Source organism: Pyxicephalus adspersus, chromosome 5, assembly GCF_032062135.1.
Source record: "Pyxicephalus adspersus chromosome 5, UCB_Pads_2.0, whole genome shotgun sequence".
In the NCBI taxonomy this organism is placed as follows: domain Eukaryota; kingdom Metazoa; phylum Chordata; class Amphibia; order Anura; family Pyxicephalidae; genus Pyxicephalus; species Pyxicephalus adspersus.
The window spans coordinates 85,615,512-85,636,398 of record NC_092862.1 but is presented as its reverse complement, the minus strand read 5'-3'; the positions used below and the strand labels follow the sequence as shown (position 1 = coordinate 85,636,398).

Sequence of the window (20,887 nt, the reverse complement as noted above, 5' to 3'; positions counted from 1 at the left end):
CGCCACAAGAGCGACACCTTGCCCTTGTGCGCCCCGCCACACCCGGACAGCTCTCTGAATTCCTTCCTGCAACCCTAGACACCACAGATCCATACCCACATCAGACAAGTGCACCCCATCAGCCTCCGAATACAACCCTAAGTCCCCTTCCAACTCCTTATGCCGGACTACCACCCCCCCATTCCGTGCCACAAAGCCCCCCACCGTTTTGTTAAGCTTAATCCTAGCTTTATTCACCCGGGCCACTGACCGAGCGCCTCGACATTGTGTCCTGGCCACCACATTGAACCAGACCACTATGACACCCGGCAAGAAAGCAGCCTAGGCAGCTCCCCCCTAATGTCCCTGGATAATTTGCTAATTGGCCTCCTCCCCAAATCATTTCCCCCTACGTGCAATACCAACAAATTTGGACTCCTATCCCACTGCAAATACCGACGAACCTCTGCCAGCAGCCTACTCCATTGCATCTCGGGCACTCCAAACCACCGAATTACAACTTCGGCACGAGGGAAACCCATCTGCCGCCCATCCGGCCGTAATGCTGCTCGTCTTGCCCCCCGTCTCACATAGGAGTGCCCAATGATCCAAACAAGACACTGGGAACCACCTAAAACAAAATAACAAAATTATGCACAACGCGATACCATCCATTCCCAGCGACCAATGCGCTGAATAACCTCCTCCCCAAGGCCCCACAAAGCTGCCTCCTTAGCTGCCCCTATTCTGAATGAATGCGAGGAAAATTGTCCTGCCTCCACCCCCTCCTCCCATAAACATCTTCTAAAAACTACCACAAACTGATATCTCGATAAAGCCAAACCTTCAGCGTGCACCAACAAGGGCCCACCCCCCTCAGGCCTAATCGCCAAAAATTCCCTCACAGCCTCCACCAGACAAACCAACCCTCCACCCAAACTCTGTAAAACAATATCCACCCCCTTACCCCCCGGTCTGTTTTTGACCTGGCCAGGCGAATCCTAAGTTGCTCACCGTCACACTTCACATCACTCACCTGAATTCCTCCCGGCTTCTTTTTTGCCTGGCTGACCAGCTCCCCAATTCTAAAAGCCCCAAAAAAGGCTAAAACGAATGCCACTCTGAACAACGCCCTCTCATAACTAGTACTACAGATCCGCTGTAACCTCTTCACCAATGCTATCAACAAGGGAAACGACACCGGCCTTCTCCCATCCATTCTTACTCTCCCCTTCCTAAACCCCTTCACCGCCTGTCGCACTAAAAACTCCCTACTTAAATCCTTCAACCCCATTAACTTGAACCAGAAGGCCAAGCCTGCTAATTTTTTATTCATAACAGCGACCCAAAAAATAAATCAGCACCCCCTTAAAATTCTCTTCTGACCTGGCCCCCCCACATTCCTCACAGAAATCCCACCATTCTTTCCATACCGCCGAATACGCCAACCATGTAGCCACACTCACTGAACGCCGAATCATACCCGCTACGATGCCAAGGGGATCTTCCACAGTTCCTGAGGGCACGGGACACCTTACCGCTCCGCCCCTGGGACCAGCTGCCGGAACCGCTTCTACTGAAACCGAGACAGAGAGTCAGCTATATTGTTAACAGTACCAGGGATATGCACAGCAGCCACCGCAATGTTCCAGCGAAGGCAACAAAAAACCAACTGCCTCAGCAATCACCGGCGGTGAAGATGTCGAATAGGCATTCACCGCCTCAACCACACCCAAATTGTCACAGCAGAACCTTATCCATTTGCAAGCTCCCCACCCCACAACTCCAGCGCTACTACAATGGGGAACAGTTCTAAGACCGCCAAATTTGCCAACAAACCAGTCTCCCTCCACTACTCAGGCCAAGGTTCAGCACTCCATTTTCCCTGCCAAAATGCTCGTACCCAGATGCTCCTGCCGCATCTGTAAATAACTCCAGGTCCGCGTTCCAAACCGGCCCCAATAACCAAACTGACCTTCCATTGTACTCATTCAAAAATCTCCTCCAGACTTCCAAATCCTCCCTCAAGTCCTTGCGCAGACGAATAAAATGCCCTGGGCAACTTACCCCAGCTGTAGCCGCTGCCAATCTCCTTCCAAATATCCGCCCCATAGGCATGATCCGGCAGGCAAAATAACTTACCCAGAAGTCCCTCAACGTAAGTTTTTTTCTGTCCACTGCCCTTGCCACATCAATCCGTAATGCCTCCAACTTGTCTCCTGGCAATCGACACTCCATCGCCACTGTGTCAATTGTGATCCCCAGAAAAACCAACTCCGTCGTCGGGCCCTCTGATTTATCTTTCGCCAAGGGGACATCGAACTTGTCTGCCAAGAAATCGAATGTCGCCACCAGCACCCTACACATCGCTGACTCAGGTGGCCCGATGAAAAGAAAATCGTCTAGGTAATGGATGACTGAATCTACCCTGGCTACCTCCCGCACTGTCCATTCCAAAAACGAACTAAAAGTTTCGAACAGCGCACAAGACAAAGAGCACCCCATCAGCAAACAGCGGTGCACATAGAATGCTCCTTCCCACGTGCAACCCAAAAAACGCTGACGGTCCGGGTGCACTGGTAATAACCGAAAGGCCGCCTCTATGTCAGCCTTTGCCAACAGGGGTCCTCTGCTGCTATACTTACGCACCCATTTCAGTGCGCTGTTGAATGACGTAAAGGATACGGAACAAAGGCAGGGGTCAATCGCCTCATTCACTGATGCACCGGCCGGGAAAGACAAATGGTGAATGAGACGAAATCTGTTGGGCTTCTTCTTGGGCACCACCCCTAAAGGAGAAATCACCAAGTCCTCCACTGGTAGCGCTGGGAAGGGCCCCCCCATCCTGCCCAATCGCACCTCCTTCTTCAATTTTTCTCCTAACACCTCCGGGTGTAATCTCGCTGACTTCAAATTCCTTGCCACTGGGGGGAGCTCCTTCAATGAGCAAGGAATCCGAAAACCCTCTGTGAACCCCTCTTCCAAGAGCTTAGCAGCCGTCTGGTCTGGATACCTACTTAGGAAAGGCCGATACCTCTGGGGAAACCAATAGCCACCCTCCTTGATCTCCCCGACTGTGAAAAGCCATAAAACCACTGAGGGTAGTGTCTAGAAAACAATCTAACATGAGAGTAAAATGGGAGATGTGTTTCCTGTAGAAAATTAATATCTTGTCGAAGGGAATAAAGTTCTTGAAGAACTTGGTGCCTCTTAGTGGCCAAGTGTGAACCTTTCACATTATAAGAAATCAAGGTTGAAAAATCATTAACCATGAAAAAGAGAAGATACAGTCATGAATTCTGTGATATTATCATGACATTCATCTTAACGAAAAAACCATACCAATAGACAAAACATTTAACATACCATAGTTTTCCTAAAGTTGCTCACGGTTTGGTTTGTGAAACAAGTGGAAACTTTTATTCAAGTGGAGTTAGAAAAAACAGGAGTTTGAAAACAAAAGGAGTTAAATCCTTATAGTAAGCACAAACTGTAAGTAAACGTTTTTAACTCCTTGTAAACAAACATTGTTACTGGTGAGTGGTAGCAAGGTGGAAGGTTTGGTTCAGTGCACAGTCTGCCATATGTATGCACAAATGGAGCAACAGCTCCTAGGTGAATACCGCTGTGACAGATGTGTGCAAGTCGCCTTTCTGGTATCTCGCATTGGAGAGCTGGAGAAGCGCATTGCAACACTGAAATCACTGGATCACCTTGAGAGGGGTCTCCTGCTCACTGAGCAGGCAGTTAATGGCTTAGATGTGGAGGGTGGAGAGGTTAATCAGGATGAGCATGTAGGGAGTTGGTATAATGTAACTAGAGGGAGTGGTAGGGGCACCCAGAAAAGGAAGGCCAGCCCTGGGTTTGAGCACCCCAACATTATTGCATTGCAAAGTTATGTAATGTGCAGGTGGCAGACCCAGTGGTGGCAACTCTAGATGGTACTGCTACCCCTAAGACCCGGGAGAGCAGCACATCTAGTAGTGGTGGGGAGGGAAACGCCAATTGATTGTCATAGGGGATTCTATCATCAGGAGGACTAATAGAATAGTTTGTCGCCCAGATCCCTTCAACCGAATGGTTTGCTGTCTCCCTGGTACCAGGGTTCTGCATGTGGTGGACAGAGTGGACAAAGTACTGGGTGGGGCTGGACAGGACCCAGCTGTCTAGGTCCGTGTTGGAATCAATGACAATATAAATGGAAGATGGAGGATCCTTAAAAATCAGTTTAGAGAATTAGGTTTCAAGTTGAAGAAAAGGACCTCCAAGGCTTTATTCTCTGGAATATTGCCTGTGCCATGGGCAACACAGGAAAGGCAGAAGGAGCTTAGGCAGCTAAACGCATGGCCTAAGTCCTGGTGTAGAAGGGAAGGGTTTGGGTTCATAGAGCACTGGGCTGACTTTTCATTGGGGTACAACCTGTATGCCAGAGATGGTTTGCACCTAAATGAAAGGGGGTCTGCTGTGCTAGGGGACATTTTAACTAGGACAGAGGGGGTGGGACAGTCAAATAAGGTGGCAGAAATGTTAGTCAGGGGTCAGACACTAGTGGAGGGTGGATTGGGGATAGTTGGGGGGAGGATTATGGATAATTGTAAGGAGCTTCCCATGTTACAAACAAACATTGCATTGTGCAGTACTAGTTGTACTGAAAAACAAAATGTTTTGGCAAACAAGGATGGTAAAAGCAGCAATGGTATAAAGAGCCTGTTCACCAATGCTGTCTAGCAAACAAGATAGGGGAGTTGGAAACCTTAATGGGTGAGGAGAATTATGACTTAGTTGGCATTGCTGAATCCTGGCTTTGTTCTTCGCATGACTGGGCTGTCAATATTCCTGGGTATAGTCTCTTTCGTAAAGACAGAGTCAAACGAAAGGGTGGTGGTGTCTGTCTGTGAGAAGTGGTCTAAAAGTGAATGTGAAAGAAGAAATTGTGGATGGAACAAGCAAAGAGGTTGAGGCATTATGGGTGGAGTTAAATGTGGGGTTGAATAACACACAAATATTGATTGGAGTCTGCTATAAGCCCCCCAGTACTAAGGAAGAAATAGAAAATCAACTACTAGCACAGATAAAAAAAGCAGTAAAAAAAGCAGCAAAACATGGAAGTGTTTTAATCATGTGAGATTTCAACTACCCTGACATTGACTGGAGTAATGGCACTACAGGAACAGCAAAAGGGAGGACATTTTTGAATTTAATACAAGATAATATTATGGTACAGTTTATAGAAGCCCCAACTAGAAATGATATAAAAACATTTAATTTTAAGAGAGCAAATTTTCCATTATTAAGGGTGGCTCTCTGTGACTTAGACTGGGAAACAATATTGTCCTCAAAGAACACAGAACAGAAATGGGAATGTTTCAAGTCTGGTCTACAAAAGCAAACTAAAAATATATTCCAATGGGTAATACGTTTAGGAGGCTAAAATAAAACCTATGTGGCTTACAGCTGATGTTAAAAAAGTCATAAGGAACAAGAAAAGGGCATTCCAAAAATATAAAAATGAAGGATCACCTTCATCATTTGAAACCTTTTAAAGAATATTACAAAAGAAGTAAAAAGGAGATAAAATGTGCAAAACTTCAAAATGAAGTATAAACATATAAAACCCATATTATATGGGAAAATATTCTGACCCATAAATACCATTTCATATTGTGAAAACACAAATAAAAAAAGGTAAATACACTACAGCCATTATCTCTAAAAAGTCCTCAGGACCTTTACAGAGGAGCAGTAGTAATTGGCGCTGAAGATTGACGGGGTCTCTTGAGTTGATTCCCTTGCCAGGGTTCATGTTGTGACATACTATGCCCCCTACAACCATCTTCCTGCCATCTTGGGAGGTAAGGCTTTTGTATTCCCAAATTAATCAAGGTCTTTTGCAAAGCGCAGTATAGAGGGACTTTAGCTGTCAAGCAAGCAGGGAAACCCCATCTGTATTGTATACCAGCCTCACGAAGTGTAGCTAAAAGGGAGCGTAACACCCTGCGCCTATCAAGTGTAGCTTTAGCAAAATCTAGATAGTTAGTGGTGGATGCCCCATCAAAATCCAAGGTAGAGGATACTTAAGCTTCTCCTGTATGGCTGCTTTATTTGAGAAGTAATGTAAACGAAAAATAATGTCCCGGCATGAATCAAGTGCAGCAGCTTTTGCTCTAGGCACTCTGTGTATTCTATCAAATCGAAGCGGAGCAGTAGATGAAAAGCCCATAATCTGATTAACCTCCTGGGCGTTACACTGATGTCTAGATTTCTGTACCAAAAGCGGTACACTGTTTTTCATTAAATTTTTTTTTTAAATTGTAGACCTGTAACTTACAGAAATATGTCCGAACAGGGTTCTAGTAGATATCATGAATATAAAAAATGTTTGAAACACACAATCATGTAAAAAAAAAATACTTTTAATAAAATTAAATAAAAGACACAAAAATCAGCTTAAACAAGAATACATAAAAAAATAAAAAATACTGAAAATGCGATAATTCTGTATACTGTATAGTAATATATTTTTCTAAAACACCTGCCTAGTGTCCAACGTCACATACCTATAGACAAAACCACATAAATATATTTTGTATTATTTTGTATTGGATCCAATACAAAATATTTGAATTTCCCGCTACGACCCCCATCGACGGGCGCACGCACGGACATCATCAGGAATCGCCGAGGGACGCATACGCGAACGCCGGGTGTTCTAATTCTTTCCAAACTTCCATGCAAAAAGTGTTAATTTTTTTGCATAGAAATTTATTTTAGATTGTAGGCTATAATTCACCGAATTACTCAATAATTACTTATAATTCACCGAATTACCGCATAACTCACCGAAATAGGGCCCTCACTGTAGGTTCCAACTGATAGGCCCTGTAGCTTCAGGTAAACCTTTTATCCTAAAATTATTCCTCCTGCCTCTATTTTCAGCATCTTCTAACTGGTAGAATTTGGTACGTTGAACCTTTACTGACCTTTGCTTTTATGGCCTGTTCTTGAGAGTCCAGCCTATTTTCCACCTCTTCCACCCTGGCCAGGGTGTGGGTAAGGTCAGTACGCAAAGAGGATACTTCTGCTTTGAAATAATCCTTCATGTCTGCAAACATGGAGGACAGGTCATCCTTAGAAGAGCACGAACATATTCTGTCAAAGATCCAGGTGAAGACAAGTTCAGGTCCAGCTGATTCACAGGGACAGGAGACTCAGACTGTATGTCTCTGGAGCCCTGTAATAAGTTGCTGCAAGGGCTCTGAGCTGAAGTAGAGGAAGGGAGGGGGGGACATAGCTTGACTGCCTACCAGCAGCTCTGTGTCTGCCAGGAGGAAAGACTTGACTGAATGTTCTGCTGGCATCCTAGCAGGAATTCCCCTGCCCTGCTTTCTCACCATGACTTGCAGGCTGGAGAGGTGTGTATTGGGTCGGGTAGAGAGAGGGACAGACAGATGCCTCGAGGCTCTAGCTAGCAGCCACCATCCGACGCCGTCCTCAGGCCACGCCCCCTATGAAGGGGCCTTTTAACCAATTAATCATATGTCTGGAAGGACAAGTTCCACAATCTGATAGTGGGCAGATTTAACCTACCTTCCGATGATAGAAGATATCATTTGTGAATAGATATGCGTGGATGAGTTCCCTTCCACAAAAACTTTATAAATGTTTTATTTCACACATTGACATCTGTGTGTTTTTTTATTATTGTGATGGTTTGAAGTGGATACAATAATTTGGAGAAATACATCATCTGAAGCAAGTGGCATCTGCCCATCAAAGACCGAGGTTAGTGTTCCTACATTTTCAATTTTTAAGTTTTTGTTGTAGTGGTTGATGGTTCAGGGAATATATAGAGGACAGCAGCGCACCCACCTACCCTAAATAAAGAAGGTGATGAGAGAAGAGAGTAGTGTGCAGCCACGTTCTATTTTTATTCAGAGTTAAAGACAATATTTCACTCCTATTAAAATTTATATGAAGACCTGATACCATTCCAAATTTTAAAAACAAGGCATGTAAATAGGATAAGTCCGTGGCTGGCCTGGAAGTGAAAACTAATAAATCATCCGGAAAGAAAGCGGAACGTATCTCCTGGGTGTGAAATTGGATGCCATGCAGGCATAGGAAATTCTCAATGTCTCTTACTAATGGCTTCAGAGCTATATTAAAAAGAAGTGGCGATAGTGGGCATACCTGTCAAGTACCCCTGTAGGGGCTTTGTACATTTCCAACAGTAGATGATAGTAGGGCCCCTTCAATCCTTTAGGAACTCCAAAAAGACATTGCAGATTAACACTATCAAAAACCTTCTAGGCATTATTGCCCACCATCACCACATCTTCTGTGGAGTGTGTTTTAGCATACTCCAGCACAGCGAGAACCTTCCTAATATTTGTAACTGCAGATCTGCCTTTAACAAAGCCCACTTGCACTGGTGATAAAATTTGTGAAAGGAATTTTGCCAGCCAATCCGCCATAAATTTGAATAAAATTTTAGCATCAATATTTATTAGGGAGATGGGCCTGTAAGACTTTGGATAGCTTGGATCCCCATCCTTTTTGGGTAGTACTTTGATATAAGACTCCGTGCCAGTTGGAAAATATTAACCCCCTTGCCACGTATCAGTATACAAGTTTTCCAGAGTGGGAGACACTTCCTCCTTTAACATCTTAAAAAATTCAATTGTATACACATCTGAGCCTGGTTCTTTCCCCATGGACATGCGACCTATGATTGACATCATTTCTTCTGTAGTGATAGGTGAGTTTAAGTAATCCACTTGAGTGGGAATGTCACTGAACCTCAAAAAACAATTTAATTTTTAAAGAGATTCCTCCCAATCCACTAATATCTTTCCCAAAAATGCTGCTCCACCATAGAATAGTGCTAAATAAGAACCATGCCAGGATGTGGCAAAGACTATTTTAAGTGGATATGCTTAAAATTAGTGATATTCTTCACAAATGATATGTTATGTTGGTATGTTTTTTTTGTTTTTACTGACATTTTCAAATAAACTAAACAATAACATTACACAAAAAAAGTGCTTAGAATAGGGGGAAGATAAGAAAAAGGGGGAACGGGGCGAATAGGGGGTTCAAAACAAAAGAAGAAGAGTGACAACCAGTAACCAGACATCAGTAGAATAAACATATGAGGTCAAACATAGTTGAACACCTTTTAGGTTACAAAGTCTACAAAAATAGCATAATTCACATATTGGAAACTTGTGAGGTATACAGGCCTATCAGGTTTAGAGTGAAATCATAAAGGTTGGTGGGTAGAGGTACCTTTTAATCATTTACCCCCTTTGTAAACATTTAAAGTTTAAATTCAAAACAAAATAAAGAGAAAAATAGGTGGGGGAGTTAAGGGTTAAGGGGGGGGGGGTTCCCTGCTTGAAAATTACATGATTATAATCTAACCATAGGCCTCATGTGTTGTAGAACTTGTTAAGGTTGTTTTTAAGAGTACAGGTCAATTTGTCATTGACCATTATCCAGTTAAGTTTGTTTTTGGTGAACTCAAGCTTTTGTTAATCTGAGCATCTAAAAAGATATATTTAATTATTTTAGTTAACTGTTTCGGAGTAATATCCACTAATTGGGAAAAAAAGAGCACTCTCTATTTTTCTCAGGATGTTTAACCTGGGTGAAAGAGTGTATTAGGTTAAAAATAAAAAAACAGTATCTCTGAACCCTAGGACTTCTCCACCAGGCGTGAAGTACAGTTCCAGTCTGACCACATCCTCGAAAACAAAGAGGAGAGACAGAGGGATTGGCTTTATGTATCCTGACCAGGTACCATCTCATCAAAACCTTATATTTGGCCTCTATTATCAAAGTTTTCAGAAATATTTTGGAAATGGACACTGATAGATCCTGCCATTCTTGCACGCTTTGCTCCACCTCTAAATCTGACTCTGATTTTTTCATATAGGAAAGTTTCTTATCGTGTAAGAAGAGAGTATTCTATACTAACGAGATCCTCCCCTTGGGTTCAGTTATAAAACTAAGTTTTTTCAAATCCCATACCCTTTAGGGTGGACTCAACGCTTTAAAGTTATTTTGAATAAAAGACCTAATTTGTTGAAAACGGAAAATTTCTGTATATGGAAGGGAGAGGCTCTCTTGTAAATGGGAGAAGCTCAGAATAGCCTTGCTATCAAGAAAGTTTCTGATTCTGAAAAAACATTTGCTGCGCCACCAAGAGAATTGAGCCAGTTCACAACCTGGAGGAAATTCAGGATTATTGAATAGGGGAGTCAATGGAGCATGGGGCGGTAGTTAAAGTTATTTTTTTGTCCATCCCATACTGAGAGAGCATATGAAAGTGAAGGATAGAGAATCACAGGTCTCATAGAGGAGGGAATCCACATAAGGACCTCGATTGGTATTGAGGGGCAGGCCAGGGCCTCCAGGTCAGTGCATTGTGGTCAATGTTGGCATGTTCCATACACTATAACAGAGAGAGACAGAGCACAACAAAAATCACTCTTTTTAAATTTAGGAAGTTAATATGTCTGCAGTTTCAACTTTTCAAAATAAAGGTTTGAAAATGTGGCAAAATTAAACAAAAACAAAAAAAGTGCACCGATAATACACTAAAATTGCATACCGTAAAAAGGACTTTGCTTGTTCTAAATTGGTTGTAACCAGCAAAAAGTCGTCAGAAAGTCGCATCAAAATTCTGTAATAAGCAAGTAAAAATTAAATTAGAGTACAGAAGAATGTCATCGTTCTGTAAGCTAAAACAATAAAGAGTGTAAAGGGTCAAGTCAATGAGATACTTGAGTTGCCCATACAATTGTCCATAAAGTGTGTTAATGGCAGCAAGGTGTCTGTAAAGTAGACCACTGTATTATTAGTATATACAGCCATGTGGAAAAGAAGGTATACCTTCTTAATGTTAAAAGTTTTACATAGCTGTTGTACCCCAAGATTGTTTATAGATATATGTGGATAGATATATGTGTATATGGGTGTGTATATATATATATATATATATATATATATATATATATATATTTATTTAATGAGATATGTAAACTAATGTGTGCTGTTTTCAGTGAAACCCAAGTTTATTGGGTGTTAATTTTTACATTAGTTGGTGAATTTTGAGATTGATTGGTGTGTGGACTAAAGTACATATAGCGATATTTTGGTGTTTGCTTTGAACAAAAGCATCCTAAATTATATGACTTGAGCCTTGTTCAGATGGCCATTGCATTTTAAGTTATTTGTCCAATTTTCAGCAGTAATTAAGTTTTATTAGGCTAGGTACACACGTGCAATAATTATTGTTTGAAAAGAAACGATCCACGATTATTTCCGATTATTTTGAACAATCATATTCTGAACAATTCTGTAAATGCTGTAACGATCGTTCAAAGATGTACCAATAATGTACACACTAGGAACGATCGTTGAAACGATGCAGAAAGTGGCATGTACAGGAGAAAGTGTATCACAGAACAATCCACGATCATGGAACGACCGTACACACTATAGCTTACAAACGATCGTCGCCCAATCAGATCTGCCAGGACCGTCGTTCGTTTCCAGTGACATTCCTCCTTCATCGGTGTCGTTGACCAGTCATTGGGCACTTTTCTTGTTAAAAATTATCAAACGATCTTTCGTGGATTGTTCATTTCCAATGATAATTATTGCACGTGTGTACGCAGCCTTACTCTGTTTAGGTGGGAATAATTGAAGCTTTAGCCTTTTGTTCACTGCTGAAGTGTGATCCTTGATATCACCCTCCATTGTTAACTACTTAAGCTACGTACACACTTCCAATTATTATCGTTGGTAAACGAACGACGAACGATCCTGCACGATATCTGCGAACGATCGTATAGCACCGATCCTGTACATACAGATAACGACACGATCGTTCGCAGATATTGTACACACGATAGATGCGATCGTTTGAACAATACAGGAAGTGACGTGCACCACAGGAAGTGAGCGAACGTTCGTTCACCGCGCATGCTCAGAACATGGACGATCAATGAACGACCGTACACACGATAGATGGTCAACGATCGTCGTCCAATCCGATCCGCCGGTCCGGTCGTTCATTTCCAAAGACTATCCTCGTTCGTCGGCGTCGTTGGTTACTTTTTTTACGAACGATTTTTGCCCAATCAATCGTTCGTCGTTTGTTCATCGTTCATTTCCAACGATAAAAATTGGAAGTGTGTACGCAGCTTTACTGTAAAAGGCTGATAATTCTTATCAGACTGTTGTCTGTGTATTATCTATTTATGGTGAGCAGGACTCTTTGTTCTATCAGGTCTTTGTTCTTCTAAAGGTGTGCATTCTGGTCACAGTCTATTGTTGTGGTAAAACTTGTGTTGGCAGTTTTAGCCTAGAGGGGCATAACCTTATCTGGCACTACTCTTTTGTTCTTGATTTTTATATACATTTTGTTTTAGTTTAACATTTCACCTTGTAAAGTGGTCACCTTGTAAATTAATATGTATTATCAGTTATCTAACAATAGCAAATGAATAAAGAATAGGAGAAAGTAGGGTATTTTAAATGCAGCAGTGTATTAAAAATAGTAGACACACATACAGTGTTACTGTATAAATACCAGCTCTGTTTCATTACCAGCCACCAGCACTTGAATTGATGTGCCCTGTCAATCATTTGTGACTGTGACTCCTTCAATCTTCTTTAACCCACCCCTAACTTCATATTTCAATATCTAAAAGTCCTCTGAAGAAGCCAATATTTGGGCGAAACGTGTCAGTACACGACATCCATTTTTTAACCCCATATGCACTGATCTCTGCTATAATAGGAGTCAATGTCTAGCTCTCCACATCCCCCACAGCATAGTTCTCAGGGAATTGTAGGAACATTAAGGATATGTACTAAATGTGTGAAGTAACACTGTATAGGTTTGTCTACTTTTTTAATACACTGCTGCATTTAAAATACCCCACTTCCTCCTATTCTTTATTCATTTGCTATTGCACATCCATAGGGGTATGCAGCACCTTAAACATTAAAGGAGGTGAATTGGTACACCCTACACTAGATTCATCTTTCAGTTATCTAACAGGTTTTAATATACGAAGTTGCAAATTCCAGGTACAGGCCTGTTGGAAATGGCTTCCTTATCCAGTTTGGGAAGGTTTTTGTCAGCTTACACTCTTAAGCATAACAGCATCAATTTTGCCTCAGATGCTAAATTTAAAGAGTCTCCATGGGCATATGTGCAGAAAATATTTGATCAACAAATTAAGACTGGTAAAAAGAGTAAACAGCTAAAAAGCCTAGCTTTAGAAGGTATGTATGCAGCCTGCATGGCTATGACCACCAAAATAGTTAAATTGGAAGAACTATTACAGGACTCTGAAAAGCAAATGCTGAGAAAAGAAAATAACATTACGGTTTTACAAGACCAAATACAGAATTTATTTGCAGCTATTGAAATGATCAAGGTCAAAGATTTATCAGGGAAAACTGGGATTGAACGTGATCACCTTAGTAAGGCATACAAAGTAACCCAAGATGAGCTCTGTGAAGCAAAAAAAGGTAAAACTATAGACCACACACATTGCAACCAGAGAGAGGCACAGCTGATACAAACCATTTCTGTTCTTAAAGGAAGGCCAGCCATTGCTAACCGATTGGGTCAAAGTAAAAACACTGCACCAGCTTGTGCAAAAGACATGTCTATGAGTAAGGCTGATGCCTCATCCAGTGTTTGTAAGGTCAGAACTCTGATAAAACCATTCCTAAACAGTCATCAAAGGCTCCTGATATTCCAGGTCCTCAGCCTAAACCTGTATCAGGGGTGTTTTAAATGTTTTAATGCCTTTCACAAAATAAGATGCTATTCTTGTGGACTATTTGGCCACATTGTCAGATTTGTTTGTCCCTTTGTACTGAAAGGAGGATAAACCAACGTCCATATAAAACACACAGACATGATACTGAGGTGTATTCACCCTGTTGGGGGACCCATCCTCATAAGCATAGGCCAGGGGACTCTCCCAAAAATAAAAAGGCAGAAAATAATTCTTTACAGGCTGAAAACGACCAGCTGAAAACTCAACCTAATAGTTTATTAGAAGAGTTCAGAGCTTTAAAAAGAGAGTACAGGGAAATTTTGAATTGTAGGTCAGGAGGAAATGACCAAGCTGTTGGGAACCTCCCACAGAGTAAAATGTTATTAATGATTTTTAAAGTTTTGTATTTTAGGAAAAATTGCAGACCAATGATGGAATCTTGATATGACCCGGACAGGTAAAACAATTTAGGTAATCTAGAGGACCCTAAAACACACAGTACCTTGCTTTGGTCTTTTTTTATGTACAGTGCTTTTTAATGTACAGCGCTGCATAAAATGTTGCTATTATATAAATACTGTTTGAAATAAAATATTAAAACAAATAATATTTGTTATTTATATATACGTTTTTGGTGTGTTTTAAGAAGAAGCCTCCCATTGTAAAATTGCAGTCAGGTTGGAAAACAGTTCTAAATTTTTTTGGTAGCTGTATCCTTTTGTTGTCCTTTCCCTTTTGGGCCTGACTTGCACTTTGTTAAGTAATTCATTAACATACGAATCACTAGCTTATTAGGAAAACTGCCTTTAGTAAATGACCATTTAAATGGCAAGTCATTCCTTCCCCGAACTTTTTTTAGTGTGTTTTTAAAAGACAGACATTTAAGTTTTTTTCAAGTACAATATAGAATAAATGCTACTTGACAATAAAAGGTTAAAGGGTTAAGAAAGGAACCAAGTTAAGGAAGTATTGAATCTATATTACTTTTTTCCTGTGTGCTAAAATTTTTGGAATTTTTACCTTATCGTTTTATTTGTCAGAGTGTCTCTGACAAAAGCATACAGTCCAATATTTTTTTTATATATCCGATCCATGTTTCCTTGTTTGGGAGTTACTCAAAGGGGGAGGTGTGTTTACCGGAAGTTACTCAAGAGGGAGAGGTAGGTGTACTTGATAATATTTTCCTACAGTCTGAGAAGGTCCCCTGACTTGAATAACACCTGATATTGATAGTATTTCATAGTCATAGTCTAAGAAGATCTCCTTACTTTGGTTATACCTGTAATCAGAGTTTCCCCACAATAGGAAAATATTACCAATTTGTCATAATGAGTGTTTAGGTTCTTCACACTTTTATTGATTGTTCGAGTATTGATTATGAGCAACTTCCCACTGCAGTTCTATTATGTGCCCATATTGGTTATAGATATTGAGTTAAGAGGTTCAGACTTCCAAGTTTGCTTCTGGATGAACTTGTTTTGCTTCCTTGCAACTGCTTATCAATATGACCTCTCCCACAGGAACTGGAGGATTCAGTGTATCCGAGTGCCCAAGCCATGGGCTATGTACAGTATTGCGGTCTGCAGCACATGGTAATGGTCATTTCCCAGCCAAGGATTCTGCCAAGCTGGACACATTTCCTGTACACTGTCCATATTGCTGATACAGCATAGAAGGGGAGGCTTGGTCAGGTGCACAGCAGAAGGCATGCAAAGAAGGATTGGCAGACATACTGCGCAGACTGATGAAATGTGTGTAATCTGATGATGTGGTGATGGCTACAGGTAGTGCTTAAATTAACAGCTTTGTTAAGTGTAGGGAATCCTTTTATGTTTTCTGTTTTTAATGAAAATCAATAAATTTAATGAGAGCATGACAGAGGCACTGAAAAGTTTAAATTCAGACCAATTTTTGATGGAGAAAAAAAATATAGAAAGTGGGATAGAGATACTCATTTGAGTCCATCCATCCCACTCAATATATGGAAAAAGAGGGGAGTTCCTCTATACAAATGTAATTGGGTCCTGGGCCAGGGAGAAAATACCCTGTGCCAAAACGGGGGATGAGTTTGCCGCAGACGCTATGATACATGGCATCACTGCATAATAGCGTCCCACATAGGGAGCGCCCCTCCCGTTTCCCGTAGGTGCAGGAAAAAGAATTCAAAATAGATAGAGGGTTATCCTTTGTAAATGTCATTGTGTTGTTGAATCTGCTGAATATGAACCAAATTATTTTACACTGTTGAAATGTACGGAAAAAAAAGCACATAATGTAAGATATAATATAAGATGTTAACATAATTGTCCCAAAAATTGCTTATACAGATAAAACAGACCAAAGAACTGAAAAAGAATTAAGGTAATATTGAGCAAGGAGCAAGCAAGGAGATTTTGATATGATCTAACAAGATGTGTAAAGAGTACATAGATTTCACAAAAATATAGTTTAGAGGTCATCCCTGGAGTAGAAATGGTTTAAAGATAATACATCATTTAGGCCTGGAGGTAATAAAGCATCTAAGGTTTGAATCCACCTAGTTTCTGCTCTAAGAAGGGCTGGATTTATGGTACCTCCCCTAGAGTTGGGAAGGATTCTTTTCAGTACAGAAAATGATATAATTTTAGCATCGAAATTATGTGTCATATCAAAATGATAAATGACCAGGGTGGCCATTTTCCCTGTGATTATGAGATATAAATGTTTGTAAATCCGTTTTCAAGTTCTCTTTTCATTTTTCCTATGTAAAAACATCCGCATATACATGTAATTAAGTATATAACACCAGATGTGTGTGATATGTGCAATCTATGTGATGTTTTATCATGTGCCATTTTTTTATTTGGGAGTTGGAAGCCTCTCTGTTCACTGAGCCAGGGGCACTGCGAACATTTACCACATCTCACAGTGCCCAGGCTCAGCGTTGTGTGGAGGCTATCTGATGGTTCAATATAATGGCTGTGTACTAGGACATCCTTCAAAGAAGAAGGTTTCCTATAAGTGATATTTGGTTGGGGATTTGGATGTTTGAAGTATTTGGATGTTTTCAGGTCACTCAGAAGAATTTCCCAGTGTTTTTTTTTAGAATTCGCTGTACCTTGAATATTATGTGTAGTAATTACCCTTACTTTGGTTTCAGGTGAAGAAGGATTTTTTTGGGTAAGTAAAGAATTGCGGTCTTTCGAGAGGGCTTGTTTGTATGCTTTCTTAGAAAGTTTTTTACTATAGCCCCTAGCTAAGAGCCGCTTCTCTAATGCTTGAGATTCTTTTTGGAAATCTAGCCAACCAGTGCAGTTTCTTCTTAATCTGCACTGATTGGCAAGAAAAAGGGATACTCTTTAGAGAAAAAGGGTGAGCACTTTGCATATGCAATATTGTATTGCCAGCAGTATTTTTTCTAAATAACGTGGTATTCACACCCCCACTGTCGGTGGTTTTAATCTAAATATCTAGAAATGGTACTTGTTTCTTATCATAAAACATGGTAAATTTTAGGGTGTATTAATTTGCTTGTAAATCCTTAAAAAATCTTGTAATAATGATTCAGATCCAACCCAGATTAAGAAAATATCATCAAAATACCTTTTAACCTCCTGGGCGTTTCACTAATGTCTGGATTTCTGTACCAAAAGCGGTACACTGTTTTTCATGAAATTTTTTTTGTAGACATAAAGACCTGTAACTTACAGAAATATGTCCAAACAAGGGTCTAGTAGATATCCTGAATATAATAAAGTTTGAAACACACAATCATGTAAAAAAAAAAAAATAATAAGAACTTTAATAATAAAATTAAATAAAAAACACAAAAATCAAACAAGAATGCAGTATACTGTATAGTACTATATTTTTCTAAAACACCTCCCTAGTGTGGTAAATTTTAAAACAGAGTCCAATGTCACATACCTATAGACAAAACCACATAATTATATTTTGTATTATTTTGTATTGGATTGGATACAGGACATTGTATTGAATCCAATACAAAATATTTGAATTTCCTGCTACGACCCCTGTCGACGTGCGTATGCACTGACATCATCAGGCCGAGGGATGCGTACGCAAACGCAGAGCGTTCTAATTCTTTCTGTACTTCCATGCAAAAAGCGTTACATTTTTTGAATGGAAATGTATTTTAGATTGTAGGCTATAATTCCTAGGCATAACTCACCAAAATATGTCCAAAATTTAATAAAATCTAATAACCTTTAGTATAAAAAAATAGTGTGTAATGTAATGTAACTGTACAGAAGCTTATATATTATATATATAATAAAATTATATATATTATATAAAGATTTCTTTGTATTGGACACAATACAGCTTTTTTGTATTGAATCCAATACAAAGTGATTTGAATTTCCCGCCCCGCCTCCCGCCCGCACCGGTGCATATAGCAACGTCACCGGGAAACCCCAGAGATTGTCACTGCACACGTTGGGAGAAGACTGAAGAGAGAAGACGTCTCAGGAGGAGCTGCGAGGACAATGTAAGTGTTTTTTTTCAGTTGTAATCAGATTGCCATACAATGTTGTATGACAATCAGATTGCACTGTAATGCTTGTTTCTATTTTTAGCTACCCCAAACCTTGTTCGGGGTAAACGCTTTTAGCAAGTGGTTAAATGAGTGCGCATGCAGTCTAACTCCTTACCCAGCTCCACGCTAAAAGTCTCGGCAGCTGCAACAGCGATCTGGACAGAGGAACACCTCAGGAGTATGCTAGTCACATTAAAATCGTCGGAATGAATTCAGGGAAGACAAAAGATCAGGGTTCTCAGGTTAGGACCGCGGTCTTCACAAGGAGATCTCCCTGAGCGGCAGAGTGCGGGACCAAGCAAGAGCGCTTACACAGCTGCTAAAGCAGAGAAGCCTCCCCAAAAGCTTCTATAACGGGCTCCTGCTCACCATCCTCACAGAATTTAGACCCTGGAACTCAGAGTCATTCTCCACCACTCAGCCCTAGCTCAATTAGCCTTGGAGATAAAGAAATCTTGTCTGCCTCCAGCCCCTCTGTTTTTACAGTAAGCGACAACAGATATTTAGTTTTATCCCAGGGTTCCGCTTTCCCTGCCTTGCTATCTCCACTATCTGAAGGGGAAACTAGATTGCTTGCTCATCTGGCATCATTTTTACAAACCGAGCTGCCTAAAGGTGCGTACACACTTCCAATTTTTATCGTTCAAAACGAACGACGGACGAACGATCGATTGGGCAAAAATCGTTCGTAAAAAAAGTAACCAACGACGCCGACGAAAGAGGAAAGTCGTTGGGAACGAACGACCGGACCGGCGGATCGGATTGGACGACGATCGTTGAACATCGTTCGTGTGTACGATCGTTCGTTGATCGTCCATGGTCTGAGCATGCGTAATGAACGAACGTTCGTTCACTTTCCTGTCGTGCACATAGTTCCTCTATCGCTCAAACGATCGTATCTATTGTGTGTACAATATCTACGAACGATCGTGTCGTTATCTCTATGTGCAGGATCGGTGCTATACGATCGTTCGTAGATATCGTGCAGGATCGTTCGTCGTTGGTTTTCCAACGATAATAATTGGAAGTGTGTACTTAGCTTAAAGCTTCAGCTGCTATCACTTTATTTACAAAAGCTTGGCAACAGATTGGAAATAATTGAACAGAATCTGGATGCCACCTCTTCCAGAGTTTCTCAAAACAAAAAACAGATATCCGTACTATATTTGACCATCTGGAAAACCCTTCGAGGCGCTCCAACTTTCGCAGAGGTTTTCCTGAATCCTTTGAGGATGTCCCGGTGGTGGTCCAGCGTTTTCTTAAAGATATGGTACCGGATTTGCCCAATTCCCATCTTGAAATCGACAGAGCCCACAGGGCATTGGTGTCCTCCAGAGCTGATAGCCCCCCAAGGGATAATATTGTGAAACCCCCTTACTACTCTTCTCCACTTTTAATGAAGATGAAAATCAACTACATGAGCTTGCTATGCTACCCGGGCCATCCACCACCCCAGGTTCCTCAGGAGGGGATCGGGATCAAGTTTCATTATATGCCGTGGCAAAAGGCTACCTCAGACACCAAAGGAGTTTCCAAGGCTGCGACAAGAAGATATTCTTCATCTTTGTTTTTTCCTGAGACTATGTAACTTTGATTGTTTCACTTATTTATGTATATGCCTACTACTAGGCTACTAAAGCTGTCCTTCTTCTTTACATTACCCATCCAAGTGATTCTTTATTACAATCCATTGTTGTATTTGGTTGTGGCTGCCAAGCCCAATAGCCCAATTTCATTTGCTATGTTATGTTTTACTCTATACCTCTGCTGGGTTTTCAATCGGTTAAGGCTTCTCCCTTTACTAAAAGCAGGTCGGGGAAGTTGGTGGGTCAACACATGTCCATTGTATGCAGAAAGAAACGTGCGGTTGGTGCGGTTTTTAATTCGGCCCCCTCTGGGTTCACCCCATGTTTTTGGGACAAAGGTATGTCCCTGGAGCCTGGGGTTATTGGGCTGATCACTCCTGCTTGGCCTCCTTTTGGAAGCTGAGGGGGAGGATTGGCTGTTCCCCTGGCTTTTGCCTGTTTATGTTTTATTATTTCTGGTTGTCTCTGTCTTGTGTTTATTTGATGTCTTACCTACTGTTCCTCCCCTCCCCCCTGAGGTTCCTTAATATAGGTGAAGCACTTTATTACTTTGTAGCAGGTCCTTTCCCCCTTGATCAATGGCGGGACCCACTGTGACTGCAAGAGCTGAATTCTCCTACTAAACGGGCTAAGGCCTTTCATTACTATATTTTCTCTCAAGGTAGACATATTAACGTTGCAAGAAACCCACTTCTAGCCCCATGTCATGTTTTCTCCATAAAAGATTTTCTCTTCACGATCATGCAACCTCTGATAAGAAAAAATGTGGGGTATTGTTGTGCTTTGATAAAGAGCTTAATTTCTCACCACAGGATATAATTCGACATCCAGTAGGGAGGTGTTTATTGGTCAAGGGTTCTATTGATGGCCATCTGATCACTGTAGTATCATACTACATTCCCAACGAAGTTCAAATTGAATTTTTTATGTCCTTATTGTGTAAAATAGCCTCATTTGCCCAAGGTTCACTCATGCTA

At 41.0% G+C, this 20,887-nt stretch overlaps 1 protein-coding gene across 17 annotated transcripts in view; it reads right to left on the bottom strand.

The window, feature by feature from the left end:
- TERT (telomerase reverse transcriptase) overlaps window positions 1–20,887 on the bottom strand; it is a 292,351-nt gene that overhangs the window by 92,566 nt on the left and 178,898 nt on the right. For 15 of the 17 annotated variants that reach the window (XR_011920876.1, XR_011920877.1, XR_011920878.1 and 12 more), the window contains one exon: window positions 10,595–10,666. Coding sequence is in view for 13 of the 17 variants with exons in the window: in XM_072411989.1 (XP_072268090.1) it covers window positions 10,595–10,666 (72 nt within the window). In the remaining 4 variants the exon portion in view is untranslated. Of the gene's footprint in view, window positions 1–8,684; window positions 10,436–10,594; window positions 10,667–20,887 lie in introns of those variants that run through there. The other 2 variants (XR_011920879.1, XM_072411999.1) reach the window with 1 other exon arrangement.